The sequence below is a fragment of the Bos indicus x Bos taurus genome, chromosome 8, assembly GCF_003369695.1.
Source record: "Bos indicus x Bos taurus breed Angus x Brahman F1 hybrid chromosome 8, Bos_hybrid_MaternalHap_v2.0, whole genome shotgun sequence".
NCBI lineage: Eukaryota > Metazoa > Chordata > Mammalia > Artiodactyla > Bovidae > Bos > Bos indicus x Bos taurus.
The window spans coordinates 62562526-62587699 of NC_040083.1; the positions used below are offsets into that span (position 1 = coordinate 62562526).

Below are 25174 nucleotides of genomic sequence, written 5' to 3' on the forward strand. Positions count from 1 at the left end.
TGAAAAGTGAAAGTGAAATCGCTCAGTTGCATCTGACTCTTAGTGACCCCATGGACTGCAGCCTACCAGTCCATGGGATTTTCCAGGCAAGAGTACTGGAGTGGGGTGCCATTGCCTTCTCCGTATTTAACACTAGTATTTGAAATTTTTTCAGCCTTATGATATTCTGTAAAAGAATGTGAGGTAGGAGTATTGAGGTTTTAGACAAAATGGTAAGAGATTGCTAACACCAAGACTAAATGATAGATCGTCCGGTACTTAAGGATGATAATCGTGTACTTTCTTCCCCACCAATTGTTTGATATCATGCTCAGGACATTTCTTTGAGTATGTCTGCTGATTGTAATTCTCATTGTTTGGGATAAACCAGACCCTAGTGCCTCTATGGTCTATAGAACCAAAACTATTAATTGACGACTTAAGAGCTCTGAAACTTTTGTAAAACTAGTCCTAGTGTTTTATGCTTCCTTTCCCATCATTTGAAGTTTCCTCGTCTTTTGTTTTTAAACAAAAGCTTACCCCCTCATCAGATCTTTGCAAAATGTTCAACTTGGTTTTTATACCCATATTTCATCAGTTTACATAATTTTCATTATTAGAATAATGAGTACTACTAACACTGACAGGTTTTAGGAACGAGCAACTGAGGGTGATTAAACAACTCAAGTTAAGCCCTTAATGAATGGGAATAGCCATTGATGCGTGTTATAGGGAGTTTTCTCACTGCTAGTGACTAGCATGATACGGGCACCTTTGCTACCTATCCAAGAAATGGACAGGGCTGCTGCATTGCATAGTTCTGTGGGGACACTTTTCTCACAAAACTTAATGCCTCTCGGAGTTATGATGCCCCAGGGTATGGAGACTGTTGGTTGTGTCTAGCCTTGTTTATTGGTTGTATCTAGCCTTGTCTGAGTTACTAAGCGCTTCTGCTGTGCATAAACAGTAGGGCTTCAGGTAGAAAAGAGATTATAGCATTAAAAAGTTAAAGTTTTTGGTAACAGAGTCATCCTGTAATGTTCACTTTTTTACATTCTTGAAACAGGGGGACAACCTCACAAAAGGAGAAAGACCTCTGATGCAAATGAAACTGAAGATCACTTGGAATCTTTAATATGCAAAGTAGGAGAAAAGGTATGATCAAAATAGGTACAGATTGTGATGGGCTTAGAGTGTTAATTGACTGTGCTTGATTAATTTCTGCATCTGAAAACTTGATGTTCTAACTTATGGTCAAAGTTTGTATGGCCATGCATCTACATCCCAAAGTAGAGGCATATTAAAAGCTTTGGAATGCAGATAGTTGAGAGTTACATGTTTTTAGTAATTTTCATAGAATTTAAGTCTTAGAGGAGACCTTAGAAACCAGTCTGCTCAATTTGCAAATGAAGACCAAGTAAGTTCTGGATACTTGAGGTAGTTTGCCCAGTCATATAATGAGTGAATTCATTAGAAAAGTATCAGTAGACAGAGCCTGGGATGTTCTCCCACATCTAACACTTGCTACGCTGCTTTTTAAATTTCATTTGTTTTCTTTATGGGGTTTTCTAAAGAATAATAACAACCAGAATTTATTTATACTAAACTGTCAGAGTGCCTTGTGTGTAACTTTTTTATCATCACCTGGAAAATTTTAATGCACTAATTGCTGGTTACCTGACAGGTATTTAATATGCTATCCTATCCTCTACAGAGTGCCTGCTCTTTGGAGAGCAACCTAGAAGGCTTGGCTGGTGTTTTGGAAGCTGATCTTCCTAACTACAAGAGCAAGATCTTAAGGCTTCTTTGTACAGTGTATGTATACAAAAGATTTATGAATCCAGGTGATAATGTATTATCTACTCTTAAATGCTTGGGAATGTTCAGAAGATGTGTTTATGTTCCATATGTCATCTAGTTTCATTCCATGGGGAATTTGTCAAATTAAATGAACTTTGGCCCTTTGGTGAACTCTGAGAGATAAATAGCATGAAAATTGAGCATTTTTTTTTGTTTCTTGGATCCTTAGACTCATTTGAGTTGACTGCTTTTAAGTGAGAAAGCAGACAACTTCACGTTTAGCAATCTTCTTTTAAGCACATACAATTAAATGTATATGATAGAGTTTAATTTATATTTTTAATCAGTAATATCAAACAAATTTGAGAACTAGTCAGTCACTCAAGTAATAGCCCTTCTAGAAGGCTGAAGATGCTTTTGGAGCTGTGACATAATAGGCATAATCTTTCTCTGAGTTAGGTTAGCTAGAATGAGTTTCAGTACTTAATTTGTAAGGCCATTAGTGTGGGAAAGTCTCATGTGAGATCATGAAACAGTCTCTCGCAACAGTGGAATTAGCAATCCAGACTTCTTATCACTCAAGTAGACAGTGGTTACTCTAAACTGTCTGCTTTGCAGAGAAGTAGCTATGGTTTCTGGATAAAAGAGTCTTCATTATGAAAGTGACTTCATTGTTATTTCAGTTATTTTAAAACATTGTTTTTGTCTTAAATTGCCTACAACTCAGTTTTTAAATTTACAAATATACACACAGATTGAAACTATAGGTCGATTTTTAACTTCTCATAAAGTATAAATAAATTCAGATACAGTTTTTTGAAGGAATCCAATTAATATTCAGGAAGACATGTCCTCACACTAGGAAACTACTAAGAAAACTAACTTGGCTATAGTTATCCATAGATTCTTTCAGTTCTGAAAGCATTTATTGGAATGGAGTAGATTCATGTTTAAACTCTGGAAGCCATGACTTTGAGGTGAGGATGGGTTGAGGAGAATGGTTACTATCAGTGCAAGTATTTTTTTAAGACTGAATTGTCCCTAACACTGCTAGGAACCTTGGGAAAATGCAAAAAATGTTAAGAGAATCTGAATGATCATGAGTTCCCATTTGCTTTTCTTTTTTAGCTAATTGTTAAAGGCTGCCTAAATTAGGGATCAACATTTGCTTTTTTTCAAAATTTATTACTGTGATCCTCTACTTTTCAAATAATTTTAATGAAAACTAACACACTTGAGTAAGCAAATTGAGATGTAAAGAAATTTTACTATATTAGAGTACTGTGTTAAAAATTCAGCAGTTTAATAGGACCTGGCATTAGTTCTGAACTTTTTATAAGAAACTAGAATAGTGTTTCTCAAAGTGGAATTCTGATCCCATGACATTTGGTCAGCTGAGTTTAGAAATGTTGATTGCTCTGTCTCCCCTTTAATGATTCTGTATTAAAAAAACTTGTTTCATTCAACAATTCTCAGGTATTTTACCACAGAAACCATTTTCTGTAAATCTGCCATTTGATTCTACTAAGCATATTGGAAGAAAAGCTAGTCTAGAGTTTTGTCTATTTTAGTTTGATGACTTCACAGTTAGAGTGTTTTATTTTGTTAACTCTAGGATTAACTGATAGAATCAAAGTGAAAAAATTGAGGTAGCTCTGTCTACAACTCTTTTCAATATTTATGCCTTTTTCGAAGTAGTTTTAAAATAATAGTTAAATGTATTGCTTTTCTAAAGTTAATAAAATGATTAAAAAAATTGTATAAAATTCAGCAACTTAATGTTGTGTTTGGATCTTATTGTCGTACTGGCTTCTGAAATCAGTGCACGTCTGTTACCTGAGAAGTTGACCATTTATACAACATTAGTTGGACTACTGAATGCCAGGAATTACAACTTTGGTGGAGAATTTGTAGAAGCCATGATTCGCCAACTGAAAGAATCATTGAAATCAAACAATTATAATGAAGCTGTATATTTGGTAAGTTTTTGGCTTTTTGACTTTTGAGAAGTTTTTGGTATGTTATGAACTTAGTGTTGGAATGGAGTAGAGAGGTAAGCTACAACCAAATAATTTATCTTTTCTCTTGAAATACAGTTCTCCACTCACCCATAACAGCTGCCCTTTTGAAACCAGTCTTCTTAAAGATACAGAGCTCATTACCAATCCAGTGATACAGCTTCTTTTAACTCTAAATCCAGGTTGACCTCCTTATAATAAACGATGCTTTACACTTCTTAGCTCTTGGTTGCTGCTGCACCACTTTTTTCAGGACCTCCTGCTGCCACCTGTGTTTTATTTCTCAGGCTCCTTTTTCTGGGTCAGCTTCCTCTGCCCCTTTTAAATTTCTGTGTTTCTCAGAATTCTGTCCTCACTTCACTTTCTTTCAAATATTCTCTTTTAAAGCATTCCCATTCTCTCTCATAGGTTTGTAAACTATTTATTTTGATGACCGCCCCCTCCCCACTATAGTTTTAACTCCTGCTTCAACATTTCCCCTGAGCTCCAGACCTATGTTCCAGATACTTCCTAGATAGCCCTAAGGTATCTTGCCTGAAAGTTAATCCCTAAATTAATACATTATTCATACCTCCTTTTCTCAGTCCTCACCCCAACCCACACAAGTGGCTGGTATTTACTGGATAGCTGCCCAAAAACCTGAGCATTGATTTTTGTCTTCCCTTTGCCCTGTCATACTCTAAGCAGTCCCCAAGCCCTGTCGGTTCTACCTCATAAATTTCTCTCCAGTCTGTCCCTTCTCCTCTGTCTCCAGGGCCTCTAGTGTAGTTCATGCCTTCCTAAATGGATATGGAATTAAGCTTTATTAATATGTAACATATAGACTGACAGCCTTATTAATATGTATAGACAGTGGGCCTCAGTATATTAGTAATAAATATATGTGCATGTTGAAGGTACGTGATCAAATTCTTTTCTACTGAATATACAATCAAAAGAGTTGGACACTGATTAGACTATAAGATTAAGTTCAAACTTCATTAAGCTTGACCTGTCATGGTTGCCCCTGTCTGTTTCTCTTTGCCTTCCATATATTCCCAGCTCTATCAGAATTGCTTGTGGGTCCCTGAACACACCTTGTGTTTGAACCTCTCTGTTTAGAAGCCTCTCCAGTTGAGGATACTTTACTGATTTTTCATGACCTAGTTTGATTGTTACTTGCTTTATGATGTTTTCCCCTACTCCCTTTATCCCTGTTTCTAGAGCACTCTTTTCTTTATCTTCTAGTATACGAGTCATCCTTTTGGGTCAAGATTTGCACGTCCCACTAGTCTGTGAGCTCCCATTTGACAGAGACTTTAATAGTACTTAGCAGTGGCACACAGAGTACACCCAATAAATTTTTGTTCGTTTCCATTTCTGTGGTCCAGTGAAGAATTTTCACAACCAAACAAAAAAAATTATTGGTTGTAGTAGCTAGAATATTACAGTTTAGGTTCCTAGTCTAGTGGACTTCCCTTGTAGCTCAGCTGGTAAAGACTCTGCCTGCGATGCGGGAGACCTGAGTTCAATCCCTGGGTTGGGAAGATCCCCTGGAGAAGGGAAAGGCTACCCACTCCAGTATTCTGGCCTAAAGAATTCCACGGACTGTGTATAGTCCATGGGGTTGCAAAGAGTCAGACACAACTGAGCGACTTTCACTTTGACTTCCTAGGCTAGTATAAATGTAAAGCTGTACATGTGGATTCCTGTCCTTCATATAGTCTCTTTTAACAACTTCTCAGCTCTGCTGTTAGAGCGCAAAAGCAGCCGAAGACTACATGTAAACAAATGAGTGTGGCTCTGTAACAATTGATTTGTGGACACTGAAATTTAATTTCATATAATTTGTAGGAATCAAAATATTACTTTGGTTTATTCCAAGCCTTTAAATATCTAAAACACCATTCTTAATTTACAGGTTCCTTAAAAAACAGGTAGTGGTCTAGATTTGGTCCTTGGGCAAAATGCTTGTGTTATAAATATTATAAAGGACATTTAGATTTAATAGAAATTGCTTTCCCCAATAGGTCCGTTTTCTATCTGATCTTGTGAATTGTCATGTCATTGCTGCCCCATCAATGGTTGCTATGTTTGAAAATTTTGTAAGTGTAACTCAGGAAGAAGATGTGCCTCAGGTAAGAAAACCCCTTGTGCTGAATTTCATTCATATGCTATGAGGGATTTTTCACTAATAGCCCTTTAGCAAAAAACAAAAACAGATTAATAGATATTACATTATGAATTTTTAATACCTGAAAGTTAAGCCAACTGGCATAATGGTCGATCCTCATGACATATGTATATTAGTTAAATGATTCTGCCTAATAAGATTAAAACTAATATATCTGAAAATGCTCTGAATGAGCCGTCTTCATTAGCCCTATTAAATAGTGTCCATAGGATTTCATTCAGGAATAAATATGACGTGAATGAAACTTCACTAGCACCTATCTTAAAGGCACCTTTTAAAAACTTCCTCAGGTGCGGCGGGATTGGTACGTGTATGCGTTTCTGTCGTCCTTGCCCTGGGTTGGAAAGGAATTGTATGAAAAGAAAGATGCAGAGATGGACCGAATCTTTGCCAGCACTGAAAACTATCTTAAGTAAGGGCACAGCAGCATGGTAATGGTTTTGTGTCCCCTTAAGGTTTTGCCAGGGAATTCTGTTTTAAGTTTGGTTTTCTATTAGTAGGTACCTCTTTGGATATTGTTAATATCTACATAGTTACAAATAAAGCTGAAGAAGTCTAAAGATAAAAATTTGCTTTCTCATTATACTAAGCTACCTTCAATATTTTTAAATGTTTTATATTTTTCAAAAGTTGTAGTTTTATATTTAATAATATATACATGTTTGCAAAAGAAAAATGAAAATAAGAGTGTGAATGTTCTAACATTTGAATATATCCTTCTCTCCTTTATACAAGTGATGGTCCAGTATACGGATTGTTCTTCTATACACACTTCTTTTCCCCCCTTAATATAGTTTGGATTTGTTGTGTAAAATATTTAGCTCTACGTCATTCTTTTAACAGCTGTATGGTATTCAACTCTTTGAATGTACCATAATTTCTTTAATTCGTTTCCTGTTGGTAGACATTGAGCCTATTGCAAGTCTTTGGCTATTTTAAATTGCGTTTCAGTGAATATCTTTGTACGTATGTCTTTGTGTACATGTGCAAATGTGTTTGTGGGTTATGTGAATTTTTAGAAATGGCATTACTAGGTTGAAGTGTCTTTTAACAGTTTTAATTTTGATAGATTGTTTAGTCAGATTGCCTTTGAAAGAGATTTTACTCTTGCACATCTCTTCTAAAGTGATTATTTATCAGTTAGCCTTCTCCCAGCAGTGTTTTCAAAACTGTGTATTTGCCTACATTTTGGCAATACATTATCAACAATTCTGATATCTGATAATTTGACAGGTTAAAATGTTTTACTCCCATAATTTGCATTTTCTTAATTATGAAAGCAACTGAACATCTTTTCATGTTTTTAAAAACCTAAATGTAGATTTTCATTCTAACTTCTAGAAGACGCCAAAAGACTCATGTGCCCATGTTACAAGTATGGACTGCAGAGAAACCACATCCGCAAGAAGAGGTAAATTGACTTCAGTCTCTTGTGATAGATACAAGCACAGTCAGAGTAGGTTCTTAATCTCTGACATACTCAGTCATCACATTTGTATACTATAGCTGTGTTTTCACACTTCATATCAGGGGTTCAGCTCCTTATAGCCCTAGGCATATAGTGTATTTTTAATAAATATTAGAATGTCCTTAGAACGTTACCTATTCTGTGGGATTCCAGATATCATAGAATTGATGTATTTTTTACTTAAATGCCCAACTTGAAAAAATAAGATAGAACAGCCCCAGACAGACTCTGTAAAGTAATTAAAACGTGTGCAGAAACATAGCACTATTCTTTTGTATTGTGTTTAATAAGTTAGCTTACTTTTGTATCCTGTATTTTAGAAGGTAGTAGATTTTTGGTTTTGTCTGGTCAAAATGTTATTTCACCTAGCCTCCAAATATCTATTAATTGTTAAACATTAATCTGTCTTTAGTATTTAGATTGCCTCTGGGCCCAGATTCAGAAATTGAAAAAGGATCGCTGGCAGGAGCGGCACATCCTAAGACCTTATCTTGCCTTTGACAGCATCCTGTGTGAAGCCCTGCAGCACAACCTGCCTCCATTCACACCGCCGCCTCACACTGAAGACTCGGTGTACCCGATGCCGAGGGTCATCTTCAGAATGTTTGATTACACAGATGATCCTGAGGTACGTGCATGGTCAGCAAAGGTTTCTTTCAAAGGGCCTGGGTTATGTTGTACTTACGGTTTCATCTTGTTGGAATTATGCCTGCAGGACATTTCAATTTTGAGTCGTTCATTGTCTCAGAGGGTCAGTGGCAGTGAGGTTAACGTCTAATTCAGTGAATGGAATCACCTCATTATGTGAGAAATCGTATTTAGCTTGTATAAATGAAGAGACAGCATGGTGTACAATTGAAAAGTATAGGTTCAAGAGCCAGGTTGGTTTGGGTTTTAATCCCGATTTAGGCATATCCCAGCTGTGCGTTCTTGAGTGAGTTATTTACCTTAGTTTCCTAAATAGAATAATAATTAGTATATAGGTCACAAAGTTGTAATGAGGATTAAATTATTAATATACACACATAAGGTATACAGAATGATATATGACACATGGTAAGTGCTCAGTAGTGTTTAAAAATCCCAAAGATGTGTATAAGCTGACTTTATAGTTCTTAAATATATATATTTTTTATTATGAGATCAAGTTGTTGATAGCCTTTATATTTTGCTATGCTAGGCTATGCTAAGTCACTTCAGTTGTGTCCGACTCTGTGTGACCCCATAGACGGCAGCCCACCAGGCTCCCCCATCCCTGGGATTCTCCAGGCAAGAACACCGGAGTGAGCTGCCATTTCCTTCTCCAATGCATTAAAGTGAAAAGTAAAAGTGAAGTCGCTCAGTCGTGTCTGACTCTTAGCGATCCCATTTATGCAAATAATTGTATTAACCTTAATACCCAAGCAGCAAGCATAGTGGTCACTGGATTGGTGCTGAATAGAAACTCGCCTAACTAAAGTGCCATGTTATAGTGGTGGTGTAGTCGTGCCTGACTCTTCATAACCTCGTGGACTGTAGCCCACAAGGCTCTCTGTCACACCTGTTGCTTGTACGTTCCAGTCAGCATGGAGCAGAGTTCCTCAACCTCAGCACAATTGATGTTTTGGGCTGGGGAATCCTTAGTTATGAGGCTGTCTTATGAATTGTAGGATGCCTAAAATTCTCCCTGGCCTCTACCTTCTAGGTGCCAGTAGCATGTCAGTTGTGACAACCAAAAATGTCTCCCGAGGTTGCCAGATGTTCCCTTAGGGGCAAAATTGCCCCTGGTTGAGAACCACTGGCATAAGAACCCGTATTACCACCTAAGGTCAAGTTTGAGTTTTCTTCCCCCGCCTTCTCTCTTCTATTCTATGGAAAGTTGCTTTTGATCAGTGAAATTTTAGTATATGTGTACCCTATCTTAGATTAAATAGTTGTTGGGTAATGGGTTAGTTAGTGTTAGTTGCTCAAGTCATGTCTGACTCATGGACTGTAGCCCTGCCAGGCTCACCTGTCCATGGAATTCTTCAGGCAAGAATACTGGAGTGGGTTGCCATTTCCAGGGGATCTTCCCGACCCAGGGTAATTGGTTATAAATACAGAATTATCAACTTGCTACCCACTTGCAGTATTCCATATATAATAAAATGCTTTTAGTCAACTTTATGTAATGGTCTAATTAGGTATATGTAATTGGAAGTCTACTTTACAATAAGACTATTAGAATCTTTGTGATTAGGCATTTATTTGTGCAAAGGGAACATTAGAATAGGACCTCAAAATCTGCCTCTCCTGTACTGTTTGGAATTGGTATTGCCTCTGTGATGTGCCCATCATGCTTTGCCAGAAGAGCATAAATATACAAGATATCTTAAGAGGATTTGGTTGTTTAGTTCTGGTCTTTCAAAAAAAGTTTGTTTTTCTTTTTTAATTAGAAATTATAAAGTAAAAGTCACCATTAAGAGTCTACAGTGGTGACTAAAAAAGTAAATAAAAATAAATGCATTGAACCTGTTTGCTATGCATATTTTTAAAAATTAAACAATACATAGATAATGTTCTTTAACCTTTTCAAAAACAACACAGTGTGGATATCTTTCAACATATATGTGATTTTTTATGTCTACACAGTGTTTTAAATAAAATCTCCCCCTCTCCATGTGTTTGGTTTTTTTTTCCAGTTTTATTTTTTAATTTATTTTATTTTGGCTGTGCTTGATCTTGTTGCTGTGCAAGCTTTTCTCTAGTTGCTGTAAGTGGGGGCTCCTCTGTGTTGCAGTGCTCGGGCTTCTCATTGCAGTGGCTTCTCTGGTTGCGGAACACAGATTCTAGGGCATGCAGGGTTCAGTAGTCAGCACATAGACTCAGTAGTTGCCGCTCCTGGGCTCTAGAGCTTGGGCTCAGTAGTGGTGGTGCACAACAGTAGTTGCGGTCGTAGTTGCTCTGCAGCACGTGGGATCTTCCCGAATCAGGGCTCAAATGCATGTCCCATGCGTTAGCAGGTGGATTCTTTACCACCAAACCACCATGGAAGCACCCTCTCCATGTTTTTTATGGAAGTAATCCAGTCACATTGTGTAAAAAAATAAATCAATGGCCAATAATATACAAAAAATTATTTAGTTTGCATTTAAGTTAATGATTTAGTTAATCATTTAAGACTTGAGGTGGGCAGAGATAGTAGTGTCAGGTAGAAGAAAAACTATAACTGATATTCTAGTTCTCTTGTAGGTAGGTGAACACAAATAAAATTTGTTGAAATACAGAGCTTTCATGTTTGTGAACTTTTATCCTCAGCATCCAATATAAAAAGTATCTGGAACATAATAAGCTCTTATATATTTTGTTAAATGAAAAATATTTGTCTGGGTCTGTAGTATATAGCTGTTGTTTTGGTTCCAGGGTCCTGTAATGCCAGGGAGTCATTCAGTGGAAAGATTTGTAATAGAAGAGAATCTTCACTGCATCATTAAGTCCCATTGGAAGGAAAGGAAGACTTGGTAAGATGCTTTTCGTGGTACTTTTACTAGTGTGGCGAAAAAGTAGCAATCTTGATGATTTTCAAGGAGCAAAATGTATGTTAAGAGTAAGAAAGTCTTCCTCTTCTTGGTTTCCGTCTCACTAAGACCAATTTCGAAAACACTTGACTTGCTTTCTGGCGGCACTTCACCTTCAAATAGTACTTTCTGGATGCTGAGTAGTACTGTAGTGCTTTACAGTGTTATGCATATGATGCCTGCTCTTTTTATGTGGATATTTGCCATATGTTCTGGATAAATTAATTTGAGTGACAAGCTATTTTGGGGATGAATGTTGCAGGAATAAATGAATACTAATGGTTTTGCTCTGTTTCATAGCAGTTAGACATCAAGCTTTGGAAAAGTTTATTTTTAATGTTTTCTAAAACCTTGGAAAGTTTCAGTTTGGATTTTAAGACGGAAAGGAATATAGCATTTTGGGGATAGTCTACCATATAAAACTTTTTAAGTTCGTAGACCTGAATGTACTTCTTACTATTATTTACATTCTTTCTGATCTTTCAAGGAGTTTTGGATATACATTAAAGAGTTTCCCTTAGGGTAGAAAAAATAATTTGTGCTGTAGTTAGGTGAAGTAACTGAAATCTAGAACATTTCAGAAAATATTTCCTTTATATCTACACACTCTGTTTTTGAAACTGCTTATTTAGTTTTTCATATATCTGTGTATACTCACTAAACTTAAATTACACTTTTTACAGTGCTGCACAGCTAGTGAGTTATCCTGGGAAGAACAAGATCCCCTTGAATTACCACATAGTTGAGGTATGCATTCCAAGATGGAGCTTGTTTCAAAGTCTCAGAATCTTTCTGTTGACTGTAAAGTGTAATCTACTTTTAGCCTTTTGTTATTGTTCTTGCTGCTTGTCAGACAATGAAAATTAACAGAGAAAAGAGGAAATTGCTTTCAGTTTTGGAGCTCTGTTAACCATGTTAGTCAAGAGAAAAGAGGAGGTTAAGCCCAGTAACCAAACAAAATTTTGAGTTGCATATAATTTATTTATATAGTATGTCTTCATTCAAGGATAGTTATCATGGATAATGTAAGTTACCTGTAACTCTAGCAGTACATTGTCCACTTAACAGATGTGTGTGTGTGTGTGCACATGTCTGTTCTCAGCTTTGTCCAACTCTTAGTGACCCCATGGACTGTAGCCTTCCAGGCCGCCTCTGTGCGTGAAATTTTCCAAGCAAGAATACTAGAGTGGGTTACTATTTCCTTTTCCAGGGAACATATGTATAAGCGGCTTAAATACTTTATAATATTCTTTAGGCAGATAACCCATTTTTTAACTGTATTTACCTGGTTTCTTACTACTATCGTAGTCTGGACTAGTATATTATTTCCTGTATCACAAGGGTAGGGAAATACGAATCCTTATTTATTCTTAGAAATCAAAAGAGCCAATTGTTTTGGAAGTGAAAAGAATAGATAATGCTTTTGATTTCATATTAACTCATATAGAGGAGGATATTAGTACAGTTGAACACCTTATAGAAATTTATTTCCCAAAAAACAGTATTTTCACTTGATACATGAGTCAAACTGTCAATTATATTATTCCTTTATGTTAAAATGCTCAGCGTGAACATAATTACAGTGTATTCTTTACTTCACTTTTTATTCATACTCCACCCATGTGAACAGTGGTGTAGTGCATCTGGGCACTGTAGACAGACAGTGCATCTGCTCTGTCTTTACAAAACTTGAGAGCATGCTTAGGCTAATGGGTTTCACTCACTGACATGTCAATTGAAGTGCAAAACGTAAGTCACATTTTAAAATCTGCAAAATGTATAGAAATTCATACAAAAGTGTGGGAGATGGGAGTGAGGAGGAGGAATGCGAACTAGGCTTTAGAAGTCTAGGTATGTGGCCCACAAATTATATATGGAGGATGAAAACAAGTTTCTGAACAAGAGCATGGCCAAAATGTCTGGGACTACCAAAAAGGTACTAACTGTGCAGAATGACTTAACTATCTCCTGATCCCATCCTCAGAGTCTACAGAAGGCTTTTATTTCTTATAGAGCTGAAATTCTGATGGTTCTATGAGTCCTTAGTAAACTACCTCCCTGAACTAACTCTGATACTTTCACAGTTGAAATTTAATTCTCTGGAAATATCAGCTAAGCATTAATTTTTGCATATTCTTATTGATTGAGTTACAGAGATAAGGAATCTTCATTATGGTATTCAATCATAGGTCTTTGTGTTTTAGAGAGCATAGTTTTTAAGGTTAGAAAGTTACTTTTTAAAATTATGAATATCACAAAATTTAGAACACTGAGGTCTTTCTAAATAGTAGAAATGCATGGATAGCTGTCGAATTGAGTGCTGACTTGTGATTCCCTTTTAGGTGATCTTTGCAGAGCTGTTTCAACTTCCGGCACCGCCTCATATCGATGTGATGTACACGACACTTCTCATTGAACTGTGCAAACTTCAGCCTGGCTCTCTACCCCAAGTTGTATCCTTTCCTTTGTTTTTAAACATACTCTATTTGGCCTGGCTTTACAAGATTATTAAATATTTCTGCTGGTAGGTTTAAATCACTTCATGAAAACAGTTTGGCATTTCTTTAAAAGTTAAAGATCACATATACCATATAGTCAGCCACTCTACTCTTTGACTGTTGGCCTAAGAATATTAATGTTTATAACTTTATGTGTAACAACCCCAAACTGGAAACCGTCCAAATATCCATCAATACATGAATGGATAAGCAAATTTTGTTACAATTATACAATGGAATACTACTCAGGTTAAAAAAAAAACAGATTTTCAATGCAGGCATCAACATGAGTGAATTGCAAAATATATGTTGAATAAAAGATGCTAAACAAATATGAATTTATAGTATATGATACCATTTACACAGAATCCTAGAAAATGCAAATAATGTAATGACAACAGACCAATATTTGCTTGGGGGCATAAATGGGAAGAAGGGAGGATGGATTATAAGAAGAATGTGGCAATTTTGGAGGTGATGTAAATGTTTATTATCTTGATTTCGTAGGTGTATAAGGTCAGGTGTTACTGTATATCATTGATACCTCAAAGATCAGTTACTTGAAAAGAATTACTAGTCATTTCATAGACTTCTAGGAAATGTTACTCGTTTTTTCTATCACAGATTTATTTTCAAAGAGGGTATGGTTTCCTTATCCTGAAATTCACAGCTTGCACAGGCAACTGAAATGTTATATATGCGTTTGGACACAATGAATACTACATGTGTAGACAGGTATAGTATTGCCCCCCCCCCCCCCGCCTTTTTTTTTTAGTATTTGGCTGCGGAGGGTTTTAGCTGCTGCATGTGAGATCCAGTTCCCTGACCAAGAATCGAACCCACGTCCCCTAAATTGGGAGCGTGGAGTCTCAGCCACTGTATTACCAGGGAAGTCCCTGCCTTATTTCTATAGAGTGTTAGCAGCTTCTACTCCCTATACTTTATAAAAGTATTTGATCAGAAAAATATTTGCCCTTTTAAGAATTTCCAAGTTGGTTTTTCTTTCTTGCCTCCTCCAAATAATCCTATATATAATAAAGCTCATACTTGTTGTAATATAGCATTTCACTTTCTAGTCTTAATTTTCAATATGAAATGATACCCTTGCTGAAGTTTTCTTTAATTTCATTGCTTATTTGTTTGGTGCTTTGGTATGGTTACACTTTCCCTTTGTATTAGGTAGGTAAGCTTTTAAAATAGACTTTATGCTAATTCATATGTAGAAGCAGAGTCTAATCCTGTATATTTATTATGTTTATATATTATGTATTTGTTTATAGATAGTGTCTGTTTCTAAAATAATTAACTTCTCTATGACTACAACTTCAAGACTTGGTTTATACAAAAGACCATATTGGATTTTTACAGCCGTGTTAATTGGCATGCCCACTGTTGTCTTTTGGGTGAGATCTTACTGCCTCTGTTAGCTAATATGCTCTCTTACTCTGTCACTTTCCCAAATTAGCTCAGAACAGATAGTGCATATTTTCCATAATCTGTCATGTCCATTGTTCAAATGCAGTATTTGAAAACTATCAGAAAAGGCTACCCTGAGTGTTGACCTATTATCTTGAGTAGTTTTAATGATTGAAATTATAGGGACATAGGGATATGCTTTAAGGTGTCTGCTGAGGTTTTATCCAGTCTAATTAATAAACTACCAGTTGCTCTGGGCATTCCAACTATGCCATTCATTCAGCAAGTATTTACTGGGCTCTTACAAATTTCACAGCATTATATAGTATACTAAAGTGATCCTTATCTAGTTAGATCAGGGGTGTCTTTAAGAGAAAAAGGGCCTTTGATGGTATGTTTTGTTGTTTGTGGTAAAAAGGGCATGGTATGATAATGAAAGACTGTGCTTTGGCTCTTGCATTTATAAAATGTTTTTAATCTTTTTTTGCACCTCACAGCTCGGTTTCATTGTCAATTAAATGGAATAATATATCCCTCAGCAGTTACTGTGAGAATTAAATTATATAATATAAACATATATAAGGTTCTTGATATAAAACAGGCACTTGAGTCGTATCTGTTATTCTCTTGAAAAGGATAGCACTGTTAGGAGGAGTGAGATGGGGACTGTTACTTTTTTGAAGTAGATGATGAGTTGCAGGATTTGCACAGAGAAGGGTAGGTGGCAGGAGAAAGTAACAGCTATAGGTAGGGTGAAAATAGGGTCTTATTTGTCTGAAGAATTATGTGAATTCCTATTATAAACTGCAACCATTCATCCTTTTCCACCTCCCCCCCTTCTTTGTGTAGGTTTATTAATTGGTTTTCCCATCATCTAAGTAACTTCCAATTCCGTTGGAGCTGGGAAGATTGGTAAGTAGTGTTATATCTGTCTTTTCTCTACAGTTTACCATTTTAAAAAGTAATATTTAAAACTATAATATAAAAGCAATCTTTTTTGTGATCTGAAAGATTTAGTTTTATATATATATAAATGAAATAATCTAGGTAGAAGGGAACTATTTGCAGCTAAATACAAGGTAGATATAGATGCGGATTATTTGTAAGAACTTGTAAAACTGTATTTTGTCATTAGGTCAGATTGTCTTACTCAAGATCCAGAAAGTCCCAAACCAAAGTTTGTAAGAGAAGTTCTAGAAAAATGTATGAGGTAAGTTCTTTGTGTTTTCTCCTTAGCTTAGGTTGTCTCATTTCTGTGGGGGAGGTTTCCCTTATCTGAATGTATGTCCAGATTAAAATCCAAGTACCTGTCTTTCTTCCCTTTCAGATTTAGGCTGAAAAATTAGGGCAGCCGTGCCATCTGGATTCTATGTGAATTAAGTCAAAAAGTTTATTTTTGTCAAATATACTTTGAAATAATTTAAAATTTTAGGAAAGTTGCCAAAATAGAACTCTGTATCATTTTCGTCTAGATCCCCTAGTTAACATTTTACTACATTTGTTCTAATGCCTAGTCCTTTTTCCCTCTGTATAATATCTACCGTTTATATTGGTCTTTTTCTGAACTTCTTGAAAACAAGTTGTAGATATGATGTCTGATCACCCTTTAATAGTTGGTTGTATATTTCCCCCAAACAAAAAAACACCTCTCCATGACCAGCACACAGCTCTCCAGATGAGGATGTGAGCTGACACAGTCACACCAGTGTGCAGTCCACAGATGCTGCTGAAATGTTGCCAACCACCCCAACAATATTTTTTTCCTTTCTGGTCCAGAATTCTATCCAGGAGCATGTATAGCATTTAATTGTCATTTTCTTCTGATTCCTTCACCTTGAACTGCTATTATTCTTTCTCGTTCACGTCATTGTCAGTTTTAAAGAATGCAGCCCTTACTTCGTTGTGTTGCCTTGGTGCATCCTCAGGACTCAAGTCTCGCATTGTCCAGCACTAAAGATGTTAATCTTGATTATATGGCCATGTCAGGCTTCTCAACCTCAAGCTCCCCATTTTTCCCTTTGTAGTTGATTAATATTTTGTGGGAAATATCCTGAGGTAACACTCCCGTCTTACATCAGATCTCCACTGCAACTCGTACTTTTATTTGCCACCACTATGATGATCCTCAGATGATTCCCTTTTTCCACTATTCTTTCTACATTCATTAGTTTGCTTTCTACTGTAAGAGCGAGCTTTCCTTTTTCACCTGTTTATTAATTCCTGTGTTTATGTCAGTAGAGACTATTTCATTCAGTGGATTATAGTTCATTGCTGTCATTACTAATTTGATGCTCAGATTGCCCCTGATCTGTCCACTGGGAGTCCTTTGTGCCTTCTGTGTCTTTTTTTCCTTTCTTTAATGTTCCCCCTCCATTCATTGAGCATTTCCTTATTTCTGGCACAGACGTTCCAGGCTCTTCTTACGTTTCCTTGCCCCTTTCCTGGAATCATCTACTCATTCAAAGAGGCGGAGTTTCTTTTAGTGGAGCGTGGTATTTAAGTAGCAAGGTCTGGACACTTGATGTGTTTATTGCTATTGGGTGTTACTGGGTTTCTGCCCTCTAGATGGACAAGCATAGTGAATATATTTATGCACACATATACTCATACATACATACATCTGTTTTTATATCCACCTAGATGTGTGTATCTTTCCAGTTCCAACCCACCATATCATTTTTCTTCCTTGCCTTCCCCTTTGCCATGATTTCTAAATACCTTGGCAGACATTAAGAAACTTGTCTCCCACAGTCTTGGTAAGTATTTATCTATTACAATATAACCAATCTCCCAACCATACAAAACTGTTTCCTTCACCTCATCCCACCCTACCATTACCACCTCACATCCTTGGCCACCCGGCTTGTGGACCCACTGGCCCACATCTCGGTACAAACCAGAAAGTTCTGAAGAAGACGTGAGTTCTGGTGTGCTGGCCAGACAGGAGTTAAAACGACTTGTTGCCCCTTTACTTCTTGGTTGTCAACTGAGTGCAGGGTGTTATCTTCTGAGTAAAGTTGGTTATTACCAAAGAATGAAACTGGTGAATGGTATTTTCTGAGGCTTTTATTTGTGTTGTAGGTTGTCTTACCATCAGCGTATATTAGATTTTGTCCCTCCTACCTTCTCAGCTCTATGTCCTGCAAACCCAACCTGCATTTACAAATATGGAGATGAAAGTAGCAGTAAGTAATGAATCCTGTTTTTCAAAGGTACTAATGCAAGTATTAAGTCAGTTATCTAAGGTGGAGAAAGTGAATTATTTCTCTTCTTGGGTTTATATTTTCTCTGTTTGCAAGGTGATCTCTCACCAGCCTCTTGTTTTATTTGCCCTGTCATAATGTTAAACATTTACTGTGATTTACTTAGTTATTACTGTCTTGTAACTGTTTTTAATATTGTTCATAATGTTTTATTCATGACATTTTAAGTGTTTTTAAGTATAGCAAGATGAATTTATAGCCAGAACTTACGAAAATGAACGTATGTGTTTGTCATGGCAATTTTGATTACATGCATTGATTTATCGTCTGCTAACAGTACAGGTGTGGAACATAGGCGCACATAGAGACTGTGTTTTACCTGCAGTGTGCCCCTAGTCTAGAAGTAAATTCTTAAACATACTTTTCTTTTTGGTCACGTCACTTCTGAGATTTGGACTGTAAATCAAAGGGACTGTTTAATTTGATACGCCATATTGTGCTTTACACTTCCTGGAGGGAAGGTTGTGTGCCGGTGAGCAGTGGTAGAGAGGTAGGTGTGGAGTTACCAAGTTAGTCTTTTTACATGGCACTGAACTCAGCTCCTCTGTGAGCCTTCCACTTCATGTTGTGTAGCAGTTCTTTGTATCTTAAAACTCACTCCTCTCCCTTGCTTTGTCATGTTGCATCCCTGCTTCTCCACCTGCACTTCAGACTACACCTGTTTTCCTTGAAACAAAACTCGGTTCCAGTGCTGAGTATTCCATTTCCTGTGTTACTGTGTCACTTATTCCTTAAAACAAGTCTTGAGAAATAGGTATGTTTTTAACACCAGTTTACAATGAGGGGATGGCTTCAAAGAGGTAAAGCCCAGACTTAAATACTGAGCAGCCTTGTTCTTGATCACTGTGTTTTCTGCAAAGAGCAAAGCTTGATGTAGTTACAAGTGCCACGTTTTGATTTCTGCTTTGTGCTGGCTCAGAGAACCATAAGATACATCTTTGATATCAAAGAGTTCAGACTTCTGTTGAACACTGAGCTTTCTTTTTTCCCCACAGAAATAACTCAGCCTTCAGCCTAGCATTTAAGGCCCACCTAACTGTTGTTTCTACTTTATGATTTGTCACTTCTTCTCAAATGAATCTCCACTCCAGCCAAGCCCACTTCCTTTGTTTTTTCCATGCTTCTCATTCTTGGTTTTACCTTTGTTTGTACCATTATCCCTTTCTGTTCTCAGATTCCTGTTCTCTCTCCAGGATCTAGCCCAAGCTCCACTCTTGTAAATATTTTCTTAACCTTTAGCAAGCCAGTTTCATGTTACTCTCTGGCTACTTTTTATGTGAGTATCTTGGTTCCTTACCTAGAATGTAGACTTGTCGATGGTGGAGGAATTTTCTTCCCTTTCTCTCCCACTTTCAAGAAAAGTAGAGTACATATGAATTGTTGGAACTGACTTTATTCATTCCAAGTGCTTAGTAACTCATATTCTGTGTCAGAACTGCCTTTTTTGCTATCTCTTTGTCTATCTTACATTAAAAGTAGATTTCCAGTTGCTCTGGTGATGCCATACAATATGTATTAGCACAGATAGTAGACAGTAAGGACCTGACAGATACTAACCAACAGTAAACATGGAGTCACAGCACACGAGCATCTGGCTTTTGTAGATTCATGTATGTGGATTCAGCAAAAGAGAAAAGCAAAGAGTCTGTCTTAAGTTGGCAGCCTTCACCTTGTTCAAACCTAAACTTAGTTTCCACTGTATTAGGGAAAAGGAGGCGCATTGACCAAAATGAAAGAGAAATACATTGATTCTCAGCCTTTCAGCTTACAGAGGCCTAGGGATTTGAGACCATCAAAGGAGAGTTGCAGCTGTGTTTCCTGAGGAAGATCCATACCTGCCTCACACTCTGAATTTCACTTAGCTCCATGTTCTTAAGGAAATATTGAGGCAAGAAACCTATTACGCCTTATTTTAGGTGAAAAGCCATTGACATATTGAATGAAACTTTCATATGTGGTTATCTTTACACAGAGTAAATATTGACCTTAGGATAGAGAGTACTCTGTTTTAAAAGAAAGTGATTTTTTTTTTTCAGTTATTTAACTCTTTGCATTCTGTGCTTAGACTCTCTTCCTGGACATTCAGTTGCCCTCTGTTTAGCTGTTGCCTTTAAAAGTAAAGCAACCAATGATGAAATCTTCAGCATTCTGAAAGACGTCCCTAATCCTAATCAGGATGATGATGATGGTAAGGGAGTTAAATATTTGTTGAATGGAACTATGTATGGGCTAGGTTTAAGTAGAAACATAATTCTCATACAGGATATTTGTTTAGCCTGACAGCCTGTCAGTTATTCCCCAGAACACAGGTATCTGTTCCCTTAAACATTGCCTGCTTTCACTTTAGAGAGGTTCCTGCACAGGAAGACTTGGTGTATTATAAAGTTGGATGTTATCTCCAAATTGAACTATAAGTTTATCATCAACAAAATATAAGACAAAAAGCCATGAGAGGGACTTGCTTTGTCATCTATTAAAACATCTTGGAAACTACAATAACTCAAACAAAAAAAGACAAATTAGTGAAACCGATAAAGTCTACTGGGACAATGGTGTAACCATTTAGGAGGGAAATTTTGTTAGATCTGTACATAATGAGGTGCAGAGAAAAATGACTTAAAATATTAATGGTGTTTAGAGTATTACTCAGATTTTGTTTATATTTTTCTAAGAAATTTGTATTGTTAGAATATATTTAGAAAGTATAATTCAGAGTGTTAAAATCTAGACATTGTCAGACATCTTAGGACATGGACCTACAGTGTAAAGGGCTTACTGTATTTTTTTCTTTTACTATATTATCTTGCCACCATGTAGAGAGATAAGAACAAAGAAATCTATGTGGTATTTGTAAAAAGAAATGGATCATATAGAAGAATTTGGGAAACAATCCCCCAAAACTTCAGAATTAAGGTCATGCTTAGTTTTATATTTTGAGGATATGCGATTAATCAGTGATGGTCTTTTATTGTCTGTTAGTTCTCTGAGACATTGCTTGAACGTGGGACTTAGTATTTGGATATGAGTGTGCCATCTGTTTAGCAATACAGGTTAGGGGCCAAAGAATTGCTATACTTAATCTTCTTAACTCTCTTTACTGTGGACTGTTGTTCAGATGAAGGATTCAGCTTTAACCCACTGAAAATAGAAGTCTTTGTACAGACTCTGCTACACTTAGCAGCCAAGTCATTCAGCCACTCCTTCAGTGCTCTTGCGAAGTAAGTACAACCAGAACACACATGCTCTCTTGAGGGTTTAAAACTTTGCTGGATGAATACCAGCGGTGTAGTAGTTTTTACCTTAAGATTATTGAATATAAAGATCTTAATAGTATCATATCATTTGATACAATGGGTTTTGGTTTGTGGTAGCTAAAATTCCCATCCTATGGCTCCTGTCTGTGGTTTGCATGTATATATAAAGTGTACATTTTTTCACATAAACCTTTAGAGAAACAAAAACCTGGGTCCATAGGACAGTCAAACGCAGCTTGTCCAAGGATCTTCTTAAAAAGAGGGTGAGCAGAATTGAAAGCCAGCTGCATTTTTGGGAGCCACCCAAAGGTTGGCATCTAAAGACAGAACTTTTTAACTCATCATACAGTCTAAATGAAGAAGGAACATATATTCTTCCCAATCAGGCAGAGAAACTAGACTCCTCACCCCGTCTCAACTTCCAAGTCTATGAGACTTGCAGGGCTACCACAGATGCAGGCAAAATACTATACTTGTGTTAGGAGATTATTCCTTAGCCCTCATCTATCCTTAAATACACAGTAAACTAGAGTCCTTGGCTAATGATAGTATTTTGTAATTCTCCTAAGATTTTGAGACAAATGCCATTCAAATTGAATTCCTAATCATACCTTTTATATTCTTTAACGGTTAACGATGTTTGGTTATTTTGTATCTATATACTGCACTGGAAGTTGAGTAACGTTGTAAAGCTTTGAAAATATTAAGATGCTCAATAAGTTTATATGTGCTGTTTCTGCCCCCACCCCCGCCAACCATGAACAGGTTTCATGAAGTCTTCAAAACCCTAGCTGAAAGTGATGAAGGAAAATTACATGTTCTAAGAGTCATGTTTGAGGTCTGGCGGAACCATCCACAGGTAAAAACTAATTAGACATGTTGAGATGCTGATTGTTTAGCTATAAAAAGAAGGCACTTGATATCATTGTTTTAGTTGTAGAACACGAAATTTGACTGTGCCCTTCAAACAGTTTTTAAATCTATAATTTTAGTGCTGTGAAAGTAATGATGTTTGAGTCATTCTTTAAAGAGCAAGTGTTACGATTTGGTTTGATATTATAATATCTCAACACATTTTAAGTAAGAATGCTTATTTCTTGGAAGGTTCTCCAATTGGGTAGGAAATAGTTCTTTATATCCAGTTTTATTTTTAAACAGGCCCCAGATTTCTCAAATCTCAGTGTACTATTTTAATACCATGTGTTATAAAGAGGCATTAAAATAAACTTTGGAGTATATTTAAGACATTTTTCACGATAAAACTTTAGGGTTAACTTTGACACATTATTAACCAGGATATTTTTGCACTAACTAATGCTTGTGGCCAGCAGTTTATTATATAAATGAATACTGAAACATCTACAGTCAATAACATCCAGGTAACAAAAGATGTATTACTAAATATCTGGTCAGTATGTCTTAAGTGTTAACATTCACAGTTTCTTTTTGCTCAGTCTTTGTGTTATTGTATTCTTACAAAAAGTACCAGAGCCAAGCAGAAGGGAAAACAAATCTTGAGACCTAATGGTCAAATTGTTCAGTTCCATAGCTACTGAATGTTCACAGCGATCCTATTTTAACTTTTGTAGCAGTGGGATTATTGTGGCCTACATATAACTGTGACTTACCTGAATAACTTCTTTCCTCTGACTGTAGATGATTGCTGTACTAGTAGATAAGATGATTCGTACACAGATTGTTGACTGTGCTGCAGTAGCAAATTGGATCTTCTCTTCAGAATTATCTCGTGACTTTACTAGGTAAAATGGGTAATTTTACAAAGTTCCTATTCTCTAAGAATTCTTATACATGAGCTCCAAGTTCTGGTTCAGACCAGGTTAATACTCGTATCACAGTGGTGCAGTCTGGACGTGGCAGAGAGTCCTGCACAGTGGAAACACACACACCAGTCTGGCTGCAGCGTCTCTCAGGGACGCACACAAGGTGAAGTAGGACTTAGAAGTGGAAATGCTTACAGAGGATCCAGACTGTGGGTGGGGAGATCAGGCTGTATGGCAGGAGCTCACATTAGGAACTGGCAGGAATCAGTCCATTGTAGGTTAAGTGCACATTATGAGGGATTGAGGAAAGCCTGTGGGCACCTGAATGCCACTGGGGGAAGGAGGTCTCAGTCATAAAAATCCTAGATGTAATACACAGAAAATTCTCTCTTGACTCATTCCTCCTAAAGGAAAGAGACTTTCATTAAGTTTGGTTCTTATACATGAAGCAGGGTCCACAGGGTTTATACCTGATCAGGACTAGGACAACAGGAGATGACACAAAATAGGAAACCCATTACTTGCAAAGACATAAATATCCATCACAACCTTTATCCTCTTCACTGTATTTGTTATTGGCTTAGGACTCAGCTGAATCTTTAGGGTGAAGGAGTGTGGTCTAAGATTATCATACCAGCCAAGTTGGCACTCAGAAATGAGAGCAACAGAAGGATATTCTCAGATGTGTGGCATCCCAGAAAACTGACCACTCAAGTATGTGTTAGCCATCATCTTTAGTGGTTTACAACTAGTTAGTTGTAAACAGTTAGTCTGCAACTCTAATTCTGCAAAGCCTTTCCTGACCAGCTGACTGATGCAGAGTTAAAGTACTCTGCTCCTTTACCCTGTTTGCTAACATTCTAGACCTTGTTTTATTATATTCCACTTAAACTGTCATCATCCAGATTAAAACTTGTAGAAGGAAGTACTCTTCTGTGCTGTATATCCTGGAGTTAGGAGACATAATGTTGTAGACATAAAAAGGAGTTAAGAAGCTACTTAAAACACACTCATATTTATGCAATAAACATTTAAAGCACCTACAGGTGATCCTGGTACTTGAGTAGTTTGAAAAATTGACCTAAGTATCTCATTCCTAAAGGCCCAGCAGTTGATAGCTATTATCAACTAATGAGGTTCTTACACGTTCCAAGAGAATTGGCTGAGTTTGTGCTAGTATAAAGCATGTGAATGAGCCTCAGATTAGGTTTCCATTTCAAAAAAACCACAATACATAGTGTTTACACTCAAAAGAGAGAAAAATGTATTTTTGTTTCTACGGTGTTTTTTCTGGTTTGCCATTTCATTGACTGTGTACACATATGTTCTATGTGTGTCTAGTAGGGGATGGAAGTATAGAACGTAAGAAAAATGACAAGGACCCAGTATTGCCTTCAGGAAGCTCATCTGAATCTAATGGGTAGAGCTAGATTGTGTGCATGATTGATAGTACAGGAAAAATTATCTTGCTGGAGAAATATACCTTATTCTGCCTAAAGAATAGAAGGCTATATCAGACCTTAAGTATGTGTAGATTACAAAAGTTGAGAGGTCTTATTTTCTTTATGGTTTAACATACAGTAACCAAATGCCTTATTACTTTAAGATTGTTTGTTTGGGAAATCTTGCACTCCACAATTCGCAAGATGAACAAACACGTTCTGAAGATCCAGAAAGAGCTAGAAGAGGCTAAAGAAAAACTCGCAAGACAACACAAACGGGTAAGTCTTGTGTCGACTGTAAATGGTCAAAGAAAATAAGAAATCATTGAGAATATTACTGCCTTGATGGGAGCTTTTTTTTTGAGACCAAATCATGCAGAGCTGTTTGTAGAAATGGAGGAAAGGGAAGGACTGGTGTCTGCTGCTCTCGTTTTCCTGCATGGTGAACCTGTTTAGCAAGCCACAAAGCTTGCTTTTTCCATACTTTACCATCCTATTGCCTTCCCGAAGGAGAAGGAAGGAGGACACTTGTGTTTCTATAAAAGT

The 25174-nt window shown here is 36.8% G+C and overlaps 1 protein-coding gene across 3 annotated transcripts in view; it reads left to right on the forward strand.

Moving 5' to 3' along the window:
• NCBP1 (nuclear cap binding protein subunit 1) overlaps nucleotides 1–25174 on the forward strand; it is a 38603-nt gene that overhangs the window by 7895 nt on the left and 5534 nt on the right. Inside the window, exons 2-20 of one of the 3 annotated variants that reach the window (XM_027549712.1) lie at nucleotides 1046–1134; nucleotides 1694–1794; nucleotides 3602–3758; nucleotides 5807–5914; nucleotides 6261–6382; nucleotides 7312–7381; nucleotides 7851–8066; nucleotides 10820–10917; nucleotides 11658–11721; nucleotides 13317–13427; nucleotides 14143–14207; nucleotides 15738–15800; nucleotides 16024–16098; nucleotides 17970–18073; nucleotides 20217–20339; nucleotides 21267–21369; nucleotides 22171–22264; nucleotides 23062–23165; nucleotides 24793–24907. In XM_027549712.1, the coding sequence (XP_027405513.1) occupies nucleotides 1046–1134; nucleotides 1694–1794; nucleotides 3602–3758; nucleotides 5807–5914; nucleotides 6261–6382; nucleotides 7312–7381; nucleotides 7851–8066; nucleotides 10820–10917; nucleotides 11658–11721; nucleotides 13317–13427; nucleotides 14143–14207; nucleotides 15738–15800; nucleotides 16024–16098; nucleotides 17970–18073; nucleotides 20217–20339; nucleotides 21267–21369; nucleotides 22171–22264; nucleotides 23062–23165; nucleotides 24793–24907 (1982 nt within the window). Of the gene's footprint in view, nucleotides 1–1045; nucleotides 1135–1693; nucleotides 1824–3601; nucleotides 3759–5806; nucleotides 5915–6260; nucleotides 6383–7311; nucleotides 7382–7850; nucleotides 8067–10819; nucleotides 10918–11657; nucleotides 11722–13316; nucleotides 13428–14142; nucleotides 14208–15737; nucleotides 15801–16023; nucleotides 16099–17969; nucleotides 18074–20216; nucleotides 20340–21266; nucleotides 21370–22170; nucleotides 22265–23061; nucleotides 23166–24792; nucleotides 24908–25174 lie in introns of those variants that run through there. The other 2 variants (XM_027549715.1, XM_027549714.1) reach the window with 2 other exon arrangements.